The 22,402-nt window shown below is 40.2% G+C and overlaps 1 protein-coding gene across 1 annotated transcript in view; it reads left to right on the top strand.

Annotated features, from left to right (window-relative positions):
* Positions 1-1,958: 1,958 nt before the first annotated feature.
* The window catches only part of TSHZ2 (teashirt zinc finger homeobox 2), a 268,268-nt gene continuing 247,824 nt past the window's right edge, over positions 1,959-22,402 (top strand). The window contains exon 1 of the mRNA XM_032774703.2: positions 1,959-2,099. Within this exon, the coding sequence (XP_032630594.1) occupies positions 2,060-2,099 (40 nt within the window). The 5' untranslated portion in view covers positions 1,959-2,059. The remainder of the gene's footprint in view (positions 2,100-22,402) is intronic.

Genomic DNA, 22,402 nt, shown 5'->3' with positions numbered 1-22,402 from the left:
TTGCATCTTGTGTAGGCATTTACACCCATTCTTGTGTTCCGGGAGCATACTCACCTAATATTCTGACTTGGTACACCCCCACTACCACACTGATCTGGGTGGAGTTTTACACACACTTTACACTAGTTTAGGCCAGTGTTTTTCGACCTTGCTAGACTTCTGTCCTCCTTTCAGGATTCTGATTTGTCTTGTGTACCCCAAGTTTCACCTCACTTAAAAACTAGTTGCTTACAAAATCAGACATAAAAATATAGAAGTGTCACAGCACATTATTACTGGAATTGCTCACTTTCTCATTTTATCTGTACAGGTCTGGCTCCAGGCCCCAACGCGCCAAGCACGTGCTTGGGGCGGCATGCCGCGGGGAGCGCTCTGCCGCTTGCCAGGAGGGCAGCAGGCGGCTCCAGTGGACCTCCCACAGGTGTGCCTGCGGAGGGTCCGCTGGTCCCACGGCTCCAGTGGAGCATCCGCAGGCACGCCTGCAGGAGGTCCACTGGAGCCGCAGGACCGGCGAGCGGCAAAGCGCTGTATGAAATTTTAGTTTGTGCTGACTTTGCTAGTGCTTTTTATGTAGCCTGTTGTAAAGCTAGGCAAATATCTAGATGAGTTGATGTACCCCCAGGAAGACCTCTGTGTACCCCCAGTGGTACATGTACCTTTGGTTGAGAACCACTGGTGTAAACGACTACTTAAAGGTGCAGGATGCTGGAAAATGCTGCATAATATTTTCTTTAATACTTTATTCTTATGTCATTTTCCCAATGTAGCTAAATGTCACCTCTTCTAAAGGTCCCAGGCTGGTTCTTCTTCTAATGCCAGGAGTTCCCCATTAATCTAATTGCCGATATACCAATGTGTGACACAGTTTACTTTTTACACAGTTTTCTTCACACAAAAGACTTTCCAGATGGAGAGGGTGGGCTGGGGGCAGAGAAAAGGAACAAAGCTTCACAGAGTTTGTTACAGCTGTAGCCTGCACCTACCACTTTAGCAAGTCAGTTATCAGTGGGAACTTGTCAGCAACGTAGTTTCAAAAGTGGGAATAAAGAGAGAACTTTATCATGTGTCCTCCTTCCTAAAAAGGGGGGGAAGGTTAAAGAGGAAATGACAGAGCTTCCAAATAATCAAAAGGAGAGATTTACTACAAGACTACAGAAAAGCAGGAAGCCTCTGAAAGTGCCCTGATCAGAAACGAGCCGGGGTCAGAAACTTCACCGATCAGAAACTTACTTGGGCATGAACAAGTGTGGAAAACTTTAGGGGAGGTGGGTACAGGTAGGCTGGCACTCAGGAGCTCCAGGGGCTGGGTTTGTCGGTGTCTCTGTGCATAAGTTTCTTTTTTGCTTGGGATCAGCAAGCCCTGTCTCTTTAATAAACTGACTGCCTTCTGTCTGCTTGGAGTAAATTTCATCCTGTCATCAGGTCGCGGAGGAGGAGTTTGTTAATGTTCAGTTTGCTCAGTGGATCGATGTTTGCTGGCATCGCCTCGCCCTGCCTGTGTATGTGTGTGTGTGTGTATGTGTGTGAATACCAGATTTCCTTCCATCCAAAGCCTCTCTGTCCTCTTCCATATCACTCACAGCCTGGCATCTGACAGCAACAAACCTGCAGCTTTCTGCACACACACACACACACACACCAATCCGCCATACAGATCTACCAGGAGGAGGAGGAAAGGAGAGGAAAGGGAGGAAGCAGCAAGCCCCACAATCTTTCCAGAGCTGCCTTTTTAAAATATACATGTCTATTTTGTTATTTATTTATTACTATTTTCTGGCACTGTGGGTTTCTTTCATTTGCTCCTGATCTTGGATGTTTGACTCAAAGCAAAGCAAGTGTTGCAACAGTTAAATACTAACCTAGATCTCTGTAAAATAAAATAAAAACCAAACGGGTTCCTATCAGTTAAGTGCAAAAGGGGGGGGAGGGAGGCTTGGCCGAAGGGGGTGTTGGGGGAACCAGCTGAGAGAGAGCCAGAGAAAGCCAGAGAAACAAGACACACGAGCCTCCCAGGGTTCTTGGATCTGGGGACAGAAGTGAGATTGGAGAAAGTAGAGCGATGCCAAGGAGGAAACAGCAGGCACCCAAGCGGGCTGCAGGTAAGGAGAAACCATCCACTTACACAGCCTCTGTGTCTCTTCAGTTCTTTGAATCCTAATCTCCTCTTTTTTATTATTATCATTTAGGGTCACCCCTGATTTTCTGAGCTGGATCTGCCCCCCGCCTTCCCCGCTTCGTAACTCTAACAATATTGAATCAGTTTCTTTCCTTATTGCCAGGAAGAGCTTTACTCTGAAACTGACGATCCGTGTGAGGTTCCCCTCCACCCGCCTGTGTCTATTGAACCCTCTTCTTTTTCTCTCTTCTCCACTCCAACTCGTGTTCTTTAGCTGTAATCCTTTCCTTGTTAAACTTCCCCCCACCCCAACTTTCTTCCACTCGATTTCCCTTCTCCCTCCTCCCCAGTCGCCCCCTCCTTTGATGGTTCTTGCATTGCTTCCTTAGTCGCCTTTTTTTTTTTGATGGTAGTTTTGTTTTTAAATGCACGTTCCATAAAGTGGTTCGGTATTTTTAAAATATTGTCTTTCGCCTTGGTTCTGGTGCAATTCTGGACTTGTGTGTGTGTGTGTGCGCGCGCGCGCGCCTGAAATAGTACAGGGACTGTCTCTGTTGATGAACCCGGTGGTGAAGTTCAGCCTTTGATCATCGGTGGTGAAAACTGCAACAGGAAATAAAATTAAACATTCTGACTGTTAGAAGACAATCCACATTTTCAAATCAAATTCCTCTTTTGTGTTGCCCCCGAGGTTACACATTCACAAATGCCAAGTGGGGTTTGCAAATATTTTGTAAAGAGGAAAATAGTTTGCAACTTTGGAAGTGTTTTGGTTCTGTTATTTGTGGAGAGATTTGTTGTTGTTGTTTTTTAATTTTTCAAGTCAGGAAAAAGAAACAGACCAATGGGCCAGTACGGTAAATCGCTTCAAAGAGTTTTCTTTTAGGCTGCTTAATTGCTTTATATTATTTAAATTGTGTTCCGGCGCTTTGTTTCTGGGAAGTGCAATATGGAAGTTCATTTTTCTTCTGCCAGACCCACCCACTGAAAAATCAGCTTTCCAGTTGATTGCCAGCTTTGATTTGACATTTGATTGATCACCTGTCATCTTGCTGCCTTTGATCTATTCATTCTTGATACATATCAATAAATCACTCACCATGGTAACCCAAGTGCCAGTGACGTAAGTCTTGCCCTCTAGATTCTCTTAGCCAGAAATGCACAATTATTATCTTGTTTGATTTTTAATGTTTCTGTGTGTGTATGTCCCCTCTTTAGCTGGATTAGTGCTTTAAAGGAAAGCTAAGTTTTGTTTTGTTTATGAGTTAGGGATCGTCAGCTAATTCTCCCCTCCACACACTCACACTTTGAATACCCCTAGACTTAGTATATTATTATATCTAAAGACAAAATGTATGGGCAAGTTTAGTGACACACTTGAATAAACTTTGAAAAGTAGCATTTGGGGCTTATTTAAAGGTAAATATTAATTTTGGACTCCTGGGACATAGGAAACTTGTATAAACTCATCACAGATCTTACCTTCTGCTTCATTTACACCGATTTAGGACACTAGTATTTAGGCAAAGTCTTCTGGGCATACCCATGCACCTAAGCAGAAGGTCAGTATATTTACTTGACAAGGAGAGATCCCCTTTAACTACAAAAAGGTAGTTAATACAGGAACATATCTATTAAAAAGAACTTTTTGTGCCCATTCATTATTCTTGTTTATATTCACAAAGAAAGCATCTAGCACTGGATGAGGCATTACATTTTTAACTTGTAGGATAGCTTCCTCCCATCATTCCCCCCCCCCCCCCCCACACACACATATGCCGATGATCTCAATGTTAGAATTGTTTCCTTTTTCTTTTGTTAGTGTTGTGGGTCTTCATTTCATTTTGTGTTCAAAGTAGAATTTCAGGTCAGATTAAGTGTACAATACAAGCATGTTGGGGGAGAGGTAGCTTTGTTGGTTTATGGAAACAGACACTTTAGAGTAAGTAAATCATTATAGATAATGTCCATGTTGTCATCTACCAAGATTTCCCTGGTGGAGACCCAGCAAGATATGCTGTTACCCTGAAAATAACTTCATTACTATTATTTTGTTTATTATTATTCTTGTAAAGGCTCTTAATAACAAGGCAGTAATTTTAATTATCATAATAACTGGGGCATGTCTCATTCAGTAATCTTATTGCAAAAAGTGCACTGGTTCTCAGAGTTGCACTTCTTTGATTATGTTTGTCCTCAGATCAATGTTGTTTCAGATGTGCAAAATACTGGACATTTAACAATAATCCAGTTGCACCCAACATGGCAGGTTTTTATACTTACGATAGTTCTCCTGCTTTGAATGCGCGCGTGTGTGTGTATGTGTGATTTCGAAGAGCACACTTGCCTGTTGTGTATAGTTCTCAAAACTAACTTTCATTTTCATGAAATTGAGGTTCTGTTTCGTCTGGTAAAACAAACAAAGTGACACTAGACAGGATGTGCAACAGAAAACAAATCGCTCATCAAGGCAGATGCCAATGTTCCTTTTTTACGTCTCTGATTTGAAGGATTTAAAACAATGTATATTTTTTAATTTTCACATTTTATCTTTTGTACCTTCCACAAGTTCAAGGGCATTGGCTGCACTTATTTTGTCTTGGTAGTGGTAGAGATGTTGAAGAAAAGTTTGCAACTTCTAGTTTCTTTAGGTAGTTAATCTCCCAGGGAAGAAAAATGATAAGCCTTATGATTCTGGACATGTCTGCTTTTGTCATTGCTTAAAATTAAATACTATGCACAACTGTAAATAATTACTACCATGCACTGACTTTGAAAGCAGGTTTCTAGTTTGATTAATGAATAATGTAAAGGTTAGAGAGAACAAGCAAGTGAATCAGAAGTGAAGTCCTGCTGCTAGATAAAAATCTATCTAGAGAAATATACATGGCAATTTTGTCCTTTTCTATTATTAATTTTGAACTCTGTGTTCCTAAGAAATATATTACAGTGTTGTAATGAAACAAGTTATTGTAATTAGATAACTGGGATACTATTTATGTTTGATTATTAGGTCTTTTTGGTCTCAATTTATGGTTTTAAAAATACTTTATTTCACATCAACAAAGGAACTATGATCTTTCTATAGCTGATTCTTTTTTCAAAAGCATCCTTCTTTTTCACTATGAGTTGGATCTCTCTTAAAGCAGATGTTTAAATTTCTTTATACCACTACCCAATATTATGTCATATTTTTATTTACAATTATATATTATGTTTGTATTGTACTTTTTATCCCAGTTAGATCCCAAAAGGTGTTACAGATAATGGGCCCAATTCTCCTCTCACACCACTGTAAATCATTAATAACTCTACTGACCTGAATGGAGTTGCAATGGTTTAGAACTCTCATGAGTAAGAGAAGAATCAGGCCTTGAATGTACTTCACCTATCACTGAAATGTAGCCACCTCTGGGGCAGAACCTGGGTAGTGATTCTGCACCAATGACAGTAGACAACAGTGGGGTAAAAGGGTGGGAGCAAACCAGAACTACCATTTTGATGCTGTTTTTATTCCTATGGATACGAAATAGCTTTCAAACACAATTTCTCACTGGATTATACTCTGCTTTCCCCCTGCAGCTTCTTTAAATGTTCATATTTTATTTTGTGATCATGAATTTCTAGTTCGCTGCTCAGTGCTAGTGAAGAAGAATTTGGACTTAACCATCTTTTTGTGCTGAAATGTTGTCATTCTTTCTTTTATTCTCTTTCTGTTGGCTCTGAAGGCTATCTGAGAACCAAAGCTCCTGAAAAGTACAGCAGAAACAGCTCCCAGCCACATTTATTTTGTTTATCAAAGCTGGAGATGAATAATGCAGATTTTGTTTTCATGAAAGTCCTTGTATGGCAATAAACATAAGACTGTTAGCAATCATTACTTAAAAGTTGCAATTTGCACCTTAATAGAACAGGTTATTTAAACAGAAATGTATTCAGCAGGGGAAACCTTGCACTCTTCAGTGGGTTAAACTAGATAACATGTTAGATCTGATTCTCAAGAAATACGTACCTGTAACCCAGCAGGGTTGTTTTATTTTTAATGTTACATTTATCCTTTATTAAGCAGCTAATAGAAGCAGGTTCCAAGCAAATGAGACTGAATGGAACTGTGGGAATGGCAGAGTCGCTTTGTTTTAACATCTTCCAGAAAAGCAAGTGCACATCAAAAACCTCTAAATATCTCATGCCTGGAAAGAGCCCTTCAGTTACTCTGCACATTATGACACTGACAGATGACAAAAAAAGCAAAAATGTTCACAAACAAGAGGAGGCTTTACCATTCTGATTAATTAAATGATTTCCAGAATATGTATTTCCTCAGCTACCCAGCCACCAAATTAGCTGCCATCTGAACTCTGTTTTGGAATTGAGCTGCTAAGTGATTCCTTCCCTCACATCCCCACACTCCATGTTAAAACCCAGGACTGAATGAGACAGGAGTCAGTGAGCGAGGTTCTTTGGCCTGCAGTGTGCTAGATGATCACGATGGTCCCTTCTGGCCTTAAAGTCCACGAGTCTATGAGTCTGGCTCAAAAGTTCATTTGTTTCAGTTGTTCATTGATTTCATTTTTAATCTGCCATATCAGGACACAATTCATTGGCCCCCAAGAGAAAGATTAGAACTGACAAGGAGTTCAGACACTCCTTCGTAATCTAAAAGACAATTCCATCAGTAATTGGGATCTATGCTTTTAAAATACTTTTTTTAAAAAATATTTATTTAAAACAAAATTATTTTGCCTAACTGGTTCTACTCTTCCATGCCTTGTAATCTCAAGGCCATATAATTAAAACCAGCAGGATTTTGCCACTTCCTCCCATTGCGTTTCCCTTCTGACTCAGTTTCCCATTAGCAGCACCAATCTCAAATAACTGCTTCCATAGACCAAGTCCCTGGGGTGCCAGCTCACCCCCATAGAGTTGCTGTGATTCTTCCCTCAGCCCCCCACCCCTCCACTGCTCTACTTCACATCCAAAGAGCACAACACTCCAAAGAGCAAGTGCAGACTCCTCGCCCCACCCCTGCACCCTACCCCTCAATGCTGTCAGTTGCTGTGGTTGCAGTTCCCAACTTAGCAGCAGCAGCAGCAAAGGGAAGGGAACCATACTCTATCAATTACAGTTGGAACCAGATGCTAAACACCTATTGTGTTAAGCTATTATACTGACCTTAAGAGCTCAAATGTAAAAAAAAAAAAAAAAAAATCTTGTCGGCTAGTTGGGAGCAGGGGGGAGTGGCAGAACGAGGCCTGGTTGTTCTAATGGATGATGTATTATTAGTGAAGCAAAGTAAAATGATGCAAATAAGTACTCTCTATTTAATATCTATCAGATTGTACTGCAGATATTGAGACATGCGAGTGCCACGTTCAACCAAACTCCTTTAGAAAAAGGGGCCCACCAGCATTTTTTATTAAAATAGCCCTTAGTTTTCCCTTTGCTCTTTCCAAAATTTAAAGGTGTTTGTAAAGTTTTACCTCCAGAGTGTGCTCACGCAAGCAGAGAGACATATTCATCTGTCTCAGAGTCAGATATTGGAGTCAATTGGAAACACATTACTCTCACAGTTGAAGCCATACATTTCATTCGTGCAACAGCAGTGATTTTTCATTACCTGTTTAATTACAAGAATTTGCATGACTGTGGGCCCAGTCCTGCAGTTCTCACTAGTGATTTTGCTTCTCTGGGAGTTCTGCGTCTCTATAAACTGTAAAATTGGGCTGTTTAGCTGCAAAATAAAACAACATAGTCAAAAAAAGAGGGGGTTGGTGTCCAAATTATGGGCCATATTCTGCCAATAGCCTTTAAGTAGAATTTACCCTTGGAATCTAGGGAAAGTTCAGATTATGCATTTATGTACTGTTAGCTCTACATTCTTGTTTTCTAAAATTGGTATAATCATTGCATTTTATTTATGTTGCTACTTTCACTCTTTAAACATTTTTTGATTGTTTTGCATTTATTATTGAATATTATTTTTCTGGTACTAGGGACTGATTAGGCCTTTAAACAGGCTTTTATAATGTTGCAATCTGCTCTCTCAATTCCAGCAGAGACTCTCAAAGAAATAGTATGTAAAATGTTTCGCAAATGAGGGCCCTAAAAGTTCCATTTAAGTTTAGACATTAACATCAGTTCTTTCTCATTAAGGTGACCATGACTTGAGGCTATTGGATCTTGGCTCCTTGTCATTTCTGACCACATTATAATGTCTTTTGCAATTCAGAAATACCTTGGTTTCCAAGAACAGACAGGGAGCAGTGTATTTTCAAGATTTCAAGGGGAAATGCATCATAAAAGCACACTGTTTCCCATTAGATTTACACATCCCGTTTTTAACTATTGCTAATTTTTTTTTTTTATTCGTTGCCTTGCGAGGTTTTTCAGGAGGAAAGAAAGAAGTTGGAAAACTGGTCTTAGAATCTTAGTGCTTCATTAAATGTTTAATTTAGACAAATGAAGAGGTTCTTTGTTTCACAAGAAGAAATTATTCTTCTTCCCTTCACCCCTCTCACCCCCAACTCATGAACTAGGAAAAAAATAAGTCACAACAATAGCTACAATGACAGGAACAGACTCTAGGTTGTTTTTAATATGAGGTATGCAATGATCATAGTTACTGGTACAATTCCACAAGAAAATGGAACAATGCTATGTTTATAGGAAATAGATCCTCTTGGAAGACGTACATATGCATATGTGTATGACAGGCAGACACTCACCCACGCATGCACGTGCACACACACAGAGAGAAAAAAGAGAGACGGGCATTTAGCTGAAATGTGGATGCAAAATTCTTACCGATGTGAGCATGTAATTGCAAGAGTTGTGGCATTTTTAAACCATTCAAGCAAATTTATTTTAATCATAGTAGTAAACTTCTACAATATAGTAGTCTCATAATATATGGTTGTTTTTTTCAGTCCTCAGCTTCTGAATTCAGGTGATTACATGAGCATCTCAGTGTTTATTTAAAAAGAAAAAAAATAAGTTTTTAGCTTTAATGGTTGTGGAGATAAGCTTGGAAACATGAAAGCAAAAGGCTCCAATACCAAAAGAAAAAAAGAAACCACTCAAATTTATTATTTTTAAAATCTCATGCTTTTTAAGCCAGTCTCATGTATTTTGAAGGCCTGATTTATGATTTTTGAACACTTTGTGTTGTTGGCAACATTGCTTCTAACTGACTCCTACTTTGAACTGTCTCTGTATGTCTATAGGTGGAGTAAAGTTACTTCACTAGAGCTAGGCCATGTCTACACAGCAGATTAGTGGTCGGCTAACTGTTGCACTGTAGATTCATACCCTGGCTTGCTGCACACCAGCTCACCATGTAAACAGGTGACTTAGTTACTCTGGATTTACACTGGTGTAACCAAAAGCAGAGTTTAGTCCTAGTCTGAAGGATCAGACAATCTGTTCTTGAGCCGTGGCTTTCCATTGTAGTTTTATGGAGATTGCTGCTAGTGGCAATTACATCAAAAAGTTAATAGCCAATAGCTGTTCTCTATAGACATAAGGACACAATAGAGCTCAACTTTACTTCAAATAAAAATCTTAGGTAAAACTTGCAACATTCATGCTGTATTTTTATTGTGTTCATGTAAATGAGATGCTGTCTTCTTTCTTTCATCTCTGTTCATTGTATCTATTATATCTCTATCTCATTCTTTTCTCTATATTTTCCCCTCATTCAGCGTGAACTGTTATCTAATGATACTGTATCTCATTAAAGTTACTCATGATGCAAAAGGGACGATGGTAAGCGAAGCTTTTAGAAAAAGCAAAGCTGCTGAACATATGGAGAAAAAACAAAACAAAAACTTTATCTCAACTAACTCTTGAAATTAGATCAAATTAGACCAAAAACATTTTACAGGTAGAAGCACTGTACTGGAAAGAACAGATAATTTTTAATATACATCCCCACTTGGCAAATATGAGGAGCAATAAGGTTTTAAGGAGCTTTCTGGCTCTTCCTGCATCTCTGTCAAAAGACTCATTTAATTGGAAAGCCTGTTGTGCTTGTTTTTATGTATGTAAAAAGAGAAAAGGCCCGATTTCCCACTAGGCCTTGTATTCCAGTCTAGTATAATTGGAGGAGGGTTTGGTTGTTTTTTTAAATCTTTCTGTTCTCTGTTAATATAAAATTAAAACCCGCAGATTTTAACTCATAGAAAATCTCATACAATATTGCTTTAATAAATTTAAAAAATGCTGTTTAATATTCCCAAAGCCTCTTTCCGACAGCAGTGTTTGGTTTGTTCATGTGGGATCGGTGCACAGTTTCTGTTGAAAAAGAAGCAGTATGCAATGCTTGTTTTTAATGAAAATAATTGTATTCATTGGAATCCACTGATAACAAACTGGGGCCTTAGTGAGACTCCATTTATAGTGGACAAGAATGAAAGTCTGGGCTTGTTTCAGTGCATCAGAATGTGCAGGCTGCAATCCCATTTATATCACTGATCCTCTGCTCTGAGTGAAGTTGTTCTGTTGGGGGAAAGAAAATACTTTACTATGAGTGGGTTGCATGGGATGTAAATAATTCAGTGTAAATTACATTAGGCTTGTTTTAAATCACCATCACAATTAATCAGACCTGCAATTCTAGATGTGCGTGTTGGATCATCTCATCTACACCTTACAGGGTAAGTAGACTGCATAGAAAAGGGCTGGATCTTCACATTATTTAAAATTTAGTACCAAAGGAAAAAAACCCTGAACAGACACCTTTTGGGGAAATGCTCCTTGTGTTTATTTCATTTAACTAAAATGTTGGCCTGCAAAATCATAATTTTTTAAAAACATATTTTTCATCTATGTCAAAACATTCATAACTGCAGTACAAGTAGCATCACATTCACATGTGAAAAGAAGAGCAAATTAAGCAATTCTATTGATCTGTAGTAGCATTAGTGTTTTTGATTTAGCTGCACAGCTCCCACTGATATGCATGGGAATTGCAAGCTTCAATAGGAAGAAGCAGTGGAGCACTTAGATTGCTTTGCACTTAGATTGCTCATGTCTTTGCATTTCAAAATATTTTACCAATGTCATTTACTGCTCAGAACAAACTAAATGAGGTAGATCGGTCTTATTCCCATTTTATAGATGAGCAAATTTAAGCTGCCGTGCTCAAGGTCACATTGCAAGGCAGCAGCAGTGATAGAATAGATATCAGGAACCTTGGTTTTTAATTCCCAGCTCTATACTATTGTCCATAACAAGCTCCCACCAGAGAAAATAAAGGTGGAGGCTGCGGGCCAGATCCTGGCCCTTAGTTCCATCCCTTTTGTACCACTTTGTTGGTGCAGAGAGGATGGGGAACTCTCCTGGCTGGGTGTCTGAGGATTCCTCCAATGAAGGGGAATTTCCAGGAAGCATAAAGCCAGTGTAGCCAGCTCTTTGCCACTTACCCCCCACAACCTCCAGTGATAGGGGGCATTCCTGGGTGAGGCTGGGACATAGTTGAGGAAGGGAGGGAACATGGCCAGAGCAGGATATCTTCTGTCACTCTCTAGCCAGCGAGATAGCTCCTCAGAGACTGTTCTAGGCAGCATAATTTAAACTAGTGTGTAGGCTTCTCTAAGTTACTCTCAAACCCATTTTTATCCCAAATAAATCCCAGGATCAGAGAAGTTGCAAGGTGACGTAGTTACCTGCCCCCTTTGCCCTGTGCTAAATGCAGCTTGTTCAGACCAGGGATCTGAAAATACATGATACACAGGTGTCCCGAGAGAGAGAGAGTAACACTCAGTATAAGCTGTAACAGAATATTCACATTACCCTTCAGACACTGGCCTGGAGGTAGTTTGAAATTCATTGCAGTAAACGCTGAGGCTAGGATTTCCAACAATGGGTTCCTAAAGTTAGGCTTATGAATCCTTATTTAGGCATCTAAATAAGAGGCCTGATTTTCAAAAGCAGTGAGAACCCAGCAGTTCCTATTGGATCTTTCCTCACAGATCCTATTGGCACCAGTAGGAGCAGCAAACATAAGTTGAGGGCAGTGTTATTTCTCTAGAGTGAAAATATATGTATTGGCTGTGGGAGAAATATGAAGGCAGGTAATAGCTTATGGGTGCATTAAGGGTTGTTGGCCTTTATTTTCCCATTATCTGGCCTCTTGGGAATGGTAGTTAGAGGTATTGTATTGACAAGATCTTGGAGTAAATCTTAGGTAATATACGGCCAATATATCATACCTGAGAGACCCCTACTATCCTGTCTACTCTCACAGCACCTCAGATCGGCTGGGCTGTTTGTTCCATCTGAGATCACCAGGCAGGGCCTTCTTCACTGAGGCTCCAGGGATTTGGAATGCTCTTCCCTTTATCAAAGTTCTCCAGAGGGATCTTTTCAGGTGAAGTTAAACGTTTGTCTCTTTGTTGCTGAGTGGTAGGTTGTTAGACTGTGTATGCCAGTTTGGGCATAGTATTGGCTAACTGGATCTTGTCTCTGATTATTGATATTCATATATTTAAAGTGCTTTGACCTCCTTGCGTTCGAGCCCCTTAGAAGTAATTCATGATTATTTATTGTTGTTATCATTGTTAACTACTCTGATGTCCATTCTCTTTAGGCTGAAGGGAGTGGTTCCTGGTGCCCCACCCACAAGCAATAGCCCTATAGCCTTTCTCATCAAACATCTGTGCTCATGCATTTCTTGACATGTCTGGGCATGTCAGACACTGTCATTCTGTTCCTTACAGATCATTTGCAGAATGCTTCCCTTTGCTCATGAAAATCTGGAACAAATGTAATCAAGATACATTATCATTATTGTACAACAAATACAAGCTGAACTGTGCAGATTTCCCCTTAAAGCACTTCTTAATATGTATTGTCAAAATGTCTAAAGATGTCTCTTACTCATAAGCATTTAATTATTTGTGACACTTAAACAAATATTCAGAGCAGAGAAAAAAAAACATTGGTATTAAATATTTTCTCTTGTCAAAAGGTAACAAAATGTCATCTAACACAGTGAACTCATATTCACTATTTCCAATAAACTTACATTATAACTGGAGATAGGCTTGAACAGGATTTTGGAATGCAAGTCCTTGACCCTGAGTTTTGTGTGGAAGTAAGTAAATTGTGTTTTAAATCCAGACTAGAAGCTAATTCTATACTTAAAGACAATCTAAGTATTGACCAGGAACCCCAAATCTCAACAGCATAAACTCTGGGTTGGTTTGAAATCTGGAGTCAAACTCAGATCTCAGTTCATCAAGTTTGTGCCTGGCTTTAAGCACATGTGGAGTACTAATGGTTGAATCAGGGACTCAGATGTGAATTTGGTAGCTCAGGCCTATCTCTCACGCATGGTAAAAATACATCTTGAGACATTTTAAATTCAATAAAATATTGTAGGTTAAAAAAGAACAATTTGTGGATGGACTTCCGTTTGTTGTGGTCTCTCAGGCCATTTAAGTAGAGAAAAGAGTATTGTGTGATTGACAGTTGTTTTACCTCCTTATGCAGCCATTGAAATTGTAGAAGTTGGGCTGTGTGATTATATTACAAGGAAAAAGGGTGTACTGGATATAGCTGCAAAACAATAGAGGCCTAGGGGCACTGTGAGTTGTCTGGATATCAGGAGGATTATTATAGGCGGAGCTGGAAGTGATGAGTATATTAGAAGCAGAGCTAGCAGTGACGCCTATAATTAAGGTTGCCCAATACTTTCCTTTGTAAGACCCCGTTTCGGTTGCTCAGCCACATCTGAAAATGAAGTTAGGGGAAAATATGTGGTTTTGCCAATGTACAAAAATACAGACAGTCATCTTGTTGCAAAATTTTAGCACCACCATGCTCTGCAGCAGAAACTTGAAATTTGGCAGGGGGTTACACTAGATTCAGGGAGGGTCCCCATGACCTTCCACCCAAATTTGGCCAAATTATAAGCCTCTAAAAATGGCCATTTGCACATGCTCAGTAGAGATTTGTTAGAAGCTGGCAACAAAATCCTCCGACTATTCCATCTTCACTGACCATGTTCCATCCTTACACAGTTCCCATGACAATCACACTGAGCATATTTCACCCACACAGTGCTCACTAAGCTCCAGACAGGGCTGAGCAAGACATATCCTGCAATTACATCTCCCTGCTTATGGGGGCAGCTGAGGTGCTGGACAGAGAGCAAGGACACTGTTTGTCTTGTGCTTCCAGTATTCACCCTGCTGGTGCCCAGGCAATAAGGTTAAGGAGGAAATAGTCTCACTGGAATGCAGAAGAGTGAACAAGAGAATAAGGAGATGGGAAGGCTCAGGTGGGGGAATAGGAAAAAGTGAAACAGGAATAGATTAAGGGGCGGGGGGGAGAACAGGAACAGGATAACCTGTCAGAAAATATTTGCACAACCCACTGAAAGTATTTGCCACATCCCCCTCTAGTGTTTGGTTCACATAGAGGTTAACGGTCTACTTCTACTACTAGTTACTCCATTAACTCAAATGGTAGCAATCTGTGCTGTGGATCTAAAGGTTCCTACCCTGCTGAAGCCCTGTGCAGGGATCAGTATAGTTCCACATTATGTTTTCTTCAGTTTGCTTTTTATGAAAGCTTTTTATGAAACAACGTTGTTACGTTGTTGATCGATTAGAGAACATGCTCGTTTAAAGTTGCGCAATGCTCCCTTCTAACGTCATTTGGCAGACGCCTGCTTTGTTCATTGCTTGCAGGAAAAGCAGCCCGTTGCAGCTAGCTGGTGGGGGCTTGGAACCAGGGTGGACTGGCAACGCCCCTATCAGCTCCCTGCTCCCCTAAGTTCTCTGGGCAGCAGCGACCCAGCTGGCTATCAACTGCTGGCAGTTCAGCTGTCCCTCCCCACACTGCCCTCTGCCTTGGAGCTGCTCCCAGAGACTCCTGCTTGCTGTGCAGGGGAGTAAGGGGAAGGGCTAATGTCAGGGTGTCCCTCTCCCTCGACTCCTGCACCCCGCTTACCCCTTCTCCATATAGAGCAGGGAGGGGACACCTGACTGAGAGAGACAGAGAGAGCTTGGGGCAGAACTTCCTCATCCACTTAAAAAGACAATGCATTTAAGAGTGGGTCAGCTTTCTTAAAGGGGCAGTGTGCATCTCTCTCTCTCCTACACACAAGGTGTGTGTCTGTCTCTGTCTGCTATGTTGTCTCCCCTCCCTCAAGTTCGTGCTGCCTTGTGTGAGAGGCTGCATTAACAACAGTGTGTTAACCCTTGAGGGCTCAGCCGAGTGCTAGTTCATCATTTAGCAGCAAGGCATTCCCTGGGAAATATCCCTCCCTCTTACACCCTCTGTCTTCACCACCTCAACAAAGCTTCACAAACATCAAAGCTGCGAACAGTATTAAATTGTTTTTTTAAAATGTATATTCTGTGTATATCTATATAATATATAGTTTTTTGTCTGGTAAAAAAAAAAAATTCTCTGGAACCTAACCCCCCCTTATTTACATTGATTCTTATGGGGAAATTGGATTTGCTTAACATTGTTTTGCTTAAAGTCACATTTTTCAGGAACATAACTACAACATTAAGAGAGGAGTTACTGTATCCCTGTTTCATATAGTGCACTGGAGGGACAGTGCTTAGAGCATCTGAAGCAGCCATGCACCTGAAGAAGCGGGTTTCTTAACCACAAAAGCTTAAGTCTAAATAAATCTGATAGTCTTTAAGGTGCCACTGGACTCCTCATCGTTTTTGTGGGTACAGACTAACAAGACTACCCCCTGATAGTGAAATAGAGTTGTCCATATTTGTTGCAGAGTTGCAAGGAGTGTAGTGAATAAGGCAGGGGGCTTCAGAAAGAGAAGAGATAGTTAAGATGGTGGAATGCCACCCCGGAGAATTGGATTCTATCCCTGCCTCTGCCATATAGTCAAGTCACTTAAACTGAACTTTCCACAGGAGGCCACTGTGTGTTCCTTATTTTCTAGGTGCCCAACTTGAAACATGTGGGACCTGATATGTAGATGTGCCTAGCACTTACTAGCTGCAGCTGAAGTCAATGGGAGCTGTGTTGCAAAAACCTAAGTGTGCTGAAAAATTAGGTCCTATGCTTCTCAAGTTGGGCACTGAAAAGTTATAGAATCATAGGGTTGGAAGGGATCTCAGAAGGTCATGTAGTTCAACTCCCTGTTCAAAGCAGTACCAATCCCCAGACAGATTTTTACCTCAGTTCTCTAAATGGCCCCCTCAAGGAGTGAACTTGCAACCTTAGGTTTAACAGGCTAATGCTCAAACCACTGAACTATTCCTCCCTCCTCCTGAGTAGTAGCCCCTTTGAGAATTCTGGCTTTAATTTTCCTGTCCCTCAGTTCCCAATCTGTAAAATGGTGATAATACCACCTCACTTCACAGGGGTGTTGTACAGATTAATGCACTAGTGATTGTGAAGCAGTCACATGCTACAGTGTTGAGCACCATGAGAAAGACAATTAGGAAATTAATAATTCTGTATTCTGTGCAGGGTTTGAATGGTGTGCAGTAAGTAAGGCCTGGGGCCCCACATTGAATGATGAAGATTAAAACTAAATGTTGAATAGTTCAGACACTGTGCAGTTTTTTATTTTATTTTTTTATGCAAGCTATAATATGGTGGAGCAGTATCAATGTCAGAAGCAGTGTTGTCTGGTCAACTGGCTGGTGGTAGCACAGTTGAGGAAATAGTTGGAATAGGGCCTGGAGGAGTGATTAACTAATATACTGTAGGTGGGTAGGAGCAAAGAGCAGGAAATACTGGCAGTTGAGAAGCTGTCGCACAGAAGAGGCTGAGTGAGAGAATACAAAGACTAATGCCAAGGGATCCAACCACTAGATAGCTGTTCAGATAAATGGGGCTGGTAGTCTGAGTTCTGTTTTCATGCCAGAGCTTGTAAACTGCTTAGGCCTGATCACTGCATCATTTGCATGTGTGAAACTACTATTTATTTCAGTAGGAGTTATGCTCCTGCAACCAACAAGGTCCTTTGTTTTACTCCGGGGAGGCAGGGAAGAGAGAGAGAAAAAGAAATGCTCTTTTTATTGCATGATGGGAAACTTCGCTTGGAAAATCAATCCTCTTCATATGGAAGCCAATAGCAAAATCCCATTGGCGTCAGTGAACGCAGAACTGAACACCTCTAAAATGTTCTTACAAGTTTGTGAAGCCCCCAAACTTCTTTGGGTTAAATAAGTAAATCCCTGAGAGTGTTATCTGCAGCTGAACTACATGCAAACACACACAACCCTTTTGCCATCTCTGCAGGTTTATTAGAAATTTTTTCATCTTGAGAATAGGGTTAAACTAGGGTAAATTGTTTTGGGAAATATTTACTAGTGGTGGTGGTGGGGAAATATTATGATACCTACATCTGTGTTTCCACTCGTTTACACTAAGGACATTGTTACTTAATCATTCACAAACGTCTCTCAACCCTCTTCCTTTATTTTTTATAATCTATGCAATAAAAGGAAGTTCCCATTTGATACACTTTGGCTGGTGATCTCAGTGCATGTGGGGAGGGTGGAGTGTGGGGAGTTGTTGCCATGGAAGTATTTTAAAAGTTGGCTTTTTGTCTTTATCCTCCTTCATTGTCATTGGGGGGAAATGCTTAATTAAAAATGTGCAAAGAAGGACCAGAGGAGCAATTATGAGTTTCTCCAAGGAAATAAGTTTATTTTAGCCAGCATCCTCATTTGGGAATAGGTTTACAATCCAATATATGACACCTATAATTTAACCTAATATATTTTTTTTAAGTGATGTAATGGGGAGAGTGACCTGGACTTTGTTAATGTTCCCCTACTCACTACATCCCCAAAGGCAATGTAACATTCTAGACAGTGTTTTATATACCCTGATTAAAATGTAACCTATTCTTGCATTTCCTGTGCAGTGACCTGTTAGTACTCATAGACAGAACACTTAAAGAACACTTACACAGAGATATTTTCAAATGTGCATAATATGCAAGTTTTTATAACATTCTTATTTCATTTGAAATTGTTGCTACAATAGGACCCATTCAGATGGTACATTGATTTAACTTTTTAATTCACTGTTTTGCTATCTCAAGTAAAATAAACGTTTGTTTTTAGCTCAATTTTTTGCATTGTTAAAACTCGTAACCACTTGCTTTAAGCTGGGGATTCTAAAGGAACCTGAATTATCTGAATTATAAAGCTAGCGTTTTGTAGCTGCTTTCTTACAAGTCCCCAAAGAAGAAGAAGAAAAAAAAGAGTACAACTTTAGGAAAAAGGGCTTTTATATATCTATCAATTATGGAAACAACAGCTGCAGTGGATTACAAATGTGTTTGGTTGATTGTGATTGTGTATGGGAAAAACTCTCACTAAAGGCCAGATTCTGATCTCATTGTCTTCAGTGAGACACCAAAGTAACTCCACTGGCTTCAACAGAGTCATTCCTGCATTGTGCCAGTGTGGGTGAGATCAGAATCTGACCCTACACTTGCAAACTCCCTTATGCTATATCTTGCCCTGCATTTGCACACGTTGCTTCAAAAAAATGGTGTTGCAATTTAGACATGGAGCTAAATCTATGCCAAAGGGTGCGTGTGTGTGTGTGGTAATAGTTTTATAACCTGGACTGGAAAAACTGTGGCATGAATCAGTCTTGTTGCTTTGGTTTTTGATGTACATTTTTTTTATATATCCAACAAATATAGTTTGGCTTTTTCCCCTTTAAAAACAAAGAAAAAAAGAAAACCACACAATAGCAGTTGTTTGACAATCCTCCAAAGATAGAATAGTTAGATATCATGAAGAAAAATATGTTATCAAGACAGCAATGAGAGATGGACAGTGCAGAATTTTGGTGAGGTTGAGCTCAAGAAAAATTAGTGTGTCAAAGTGTGTACAGGCCACATCACTTCACTGATATCCTGCAGTAAAAAGGTAGCAACTTAAAGCTTTCAGTGGATCAGCTGCTTAGATATTGTTTCATTTCTCTTATAGTATTATGTATCATTCTGGGACTACTTGGTTGAGACCTGGTTTGCTTTAACATCAAGAAACTGACGTATCAAGGTGGATTGTATATTTTACAGTAGAAATGCAATTTTCTAAACTCATTTAATCCTGAGAATGCTGGTCTTTTCCAGGCTGTCAGACAAATGAGTATGTTGGAGGTCATTTAGATCTGTTTGTCTAGCTCATCTAGCTAATCTATCTCATTTCTAATGTGCCCATCACCTTGGTGTCTAGGTGTAAACTTCCTGTCCAAGTATCAGATGCGTAGCCGTGTCAGTCTGTATCCACAAAAACAATGAGGAGTCCGGTGGCACCTTAAAGACTAACAGATTTATTTGGTCATAAGCTTTCATGGGTAAAAACCTACATCTTGGACTCCATGCATCTGAAGAAGTGGGGTTTTTTACCCACAAAATCTTATGCCCAAATAAATCTGTTAGTTTTTAAGGTACCTCCGAACTCTTCATTGTTTTCCTTTCCAAGATTATCTTTGTGTCTTTATTAGCTGTGGTAACTTAATTGAGTTCTACGCAGTGTCAAATTCTTCTCTGTAAAGCTGATACATTTTTGTAGAAATAGTGATTCATTTTGTAACCTTGCTCAAAATTTCCTCTCCCTGTACTACATGCTGTGTGCTGATTATCTATTGCCTTCCTACCCCATAGGAAGCTATATTTTGGAGGTGTGGTGTTAAAGGGCAGTTTTACATGAGTCTGGGGTTTCGTCCACAGGATGAAATTCACCCATGTCCACTAACTTCCTCCTGCTTGTTTATTTAGAAGCTGCCTTCACTTAGTAGTCATCCTTGCTTAGTAGCTGCATTTTCTCTATGCTCCTTTATCTTGCAAAGCACAGGGGAAAGTAATAAAATGTAAGAGAATTTGTGGCTTCCAAACTTATATTTTCATGTAGACACCCTGGGTTCTGTTAAATTTAATTGCTTTTCCCTGCAGCCCATTTTGGAAAAGTGCATGGTAAAGACATACAAGATCAAAAAGTGGAGGCCAGTGGTCTGTGCCAGAAATTTTGTACACACAATTTGCAAGTAGTTACACAATTTGTGTGTGCATATTGGGAGAATGCATGTATGAATGGCTAGTTGGCTTCTAAAAAGTCACTGGTATGCACACCCAATTTGCATAGATAATCTTGGTAATTTGGACATGCATATCCTGTAGGAATGTAGTTGCATCTGCATTTTTGTAAGCAGACTTTCCATTTTGAAAATTTGATCCAGATAGTACCCAATCTTCACTATTAGGAATAGTTGTTTGTAGACAGTAAATTCTCTCATCTAAAAGTCTGCTCACTGGTTGAAACAGGTCCTTGGGAATGCTGCAAATGTAGCTTTCTCAACTGTAATTGAATTTGATCTCAACTGTATGGTTGCATTCAGCCCCCTTTCTACTCTTCTCCTACACAGGTTGAAAGTGTCTTTGTAAACCCACTCCTCAGTGATAATTTCGTTGAGAGTCAGACATTTCATACATGATAGTGATTTCTAATCCCACATGGACACTGGCTGGTCTGAGATTTCAAACCCACAGCCCCTAGATACAACTAGAGGATTCAGTTTATGCAAGCACAGTAAACTACTGCTCTGGCTTTTCCCTTAATCCTTTAATGATTGAGTTAGAGATGAATTACTCTTTGCAAGATTTAATTTCATCTCTGTGTGTTTCTAATGGGCCAAAGTGTAGACATTATTGCATTTCAGAGACTTTGTGTAATTTTCTTTTATTTATTAGCAGGGCTGGTTCTATCTGGAATAATAGCTGAGGCCTGTACAAAGTTGCAAGCAAGGAGCTTACCATATGGGGAAGGAACAGGAGGTCTGAGGACTTCTCCCAGTTGACCAAGGCAGAAAGTGTAACCAGCATGATTGCTACATCTCTGCATTAGGAAAGTGCAATGACTTTTAGAGAACTTAAGTGTGTTAGGCAGAGATTCCAGTGTCATGATATATCCTCTAACTCAGGGAACTGGAAGGTCATTGAGTCTAACCCCCTGCCTTCATTAGCAGGACCAAGTACTGATTTTGCCCCAGATCCCAAAGTGGTCCCCTCAAGGATTGAACTCACAATCCTGGTCTTAGCAGGCCAACGCTCAAACCACTGAGCTATTCCTGCCCCTTGATGATAGAGGAGATGGTAATATCCTGCAGTCCATGATGTAGTTTGTATAAAAAAATGTTGGAAGGGAGATCGAGCTTTTGGGGACAGGCACTGTAATTTATTATGTGTTGCACATATAGTGCCTTGAACAATAGGGCCCTCCTGTTTGTGGCCTTTAGGCACTAATATGGCCAGATTTTTAAAGGAGGCACTGAGCCACTCAGCAATAGAATGCCTAAGTCCCACTGAGTTTCAGTAAGGTTCCTAATGATCTAAGGGTATGTCTTCACCAGCAGTATTAAAGCATTGCCATGGCAGCACTTTAACATGACCTCCCAGCACTGTCTACACTGCCATTTTACAGCACTGAAACTTGCAGCGCTTGGGATGTGTTTTTTTCACACCCCTGAGGGAGAAATTTGCAGCACTGTAAAGTGACAGTGTAGACAAGCCCCTAGTCAGGTTCTCAATCTGCAGCCCACCGGCTGCTTGCAGCCCAATCAGCACAGAGCTGTGGCCCATGTGACATCCTCAGGACCATACAGGTAGTACTGTATGTGGCCCACGTAACACAATGTGGGCCGCATATGCAGCCCACAATGGTAAATAGGTTGAGAATCACTGATCTAAATCAATTAGGTGAGGCCACGCTGAGTAGAGCCATGCTGATACCTTTAATAATCTGTGTAAGGCAATAGAAATGTTAAATAACAGTATCAGGATGCATTGGTTTTCAGTAGTTTTTGGGGTGAAGAGGCAAATAAATATGTTGGTGTCAGGTACTTGACCACTTAATTTCCACCATTAAGAGCAACACAAATGTTGTCAGCTTTCTTAGGAACAGGAATGGGTGAACTTCAAGCTCATTGGAGCTTTTCTCCAACTCAGATGTCAATATTTTGTGCTTCTCTGTTACTTTCATCTGAAGGTCTCAACATTCTATATAAACAATTAACAGTCCCAAGCCTTTGTTCCCACGTCCACTGTGAAGTCAATACGTTTTATCATCCCCATTTTTTACGTGGGTGAACTGTGACACTGAAAAGTTGAATGCACTAACAGAGGAGCTGAGAAAAAAAAATAGGATTTCTCGCTCACAGCCATCTCCTAGGCTTTCTTCATAAACCCAAATGTTTTGATGCTTATTAGAACCTTATATGAACGATATGAACTTGTGTTAGCAGAACTGGACTAGAATCATTCAAGAA

This window comes from Chelonoidis abingdonii, chromosome 14 (genome assembly GCF_003597395.2).
Source record: "Chelonoidis abingdonii isolate Lonesome George chromosome 14, CheloAbing_2.0, whole genome shotgun sequence".
Lineage (NCBI taxonomy): Eukaryota > Metazoa > Chordata > Testudines > Testudinidae > Chelonoidis > Chelonoidis abingdonii.
The sequence above is the reverse complement of the archived record's forward strand: the minus strand, read 5'-3'. Positions and strand labels throughout refer to the sequence as shown.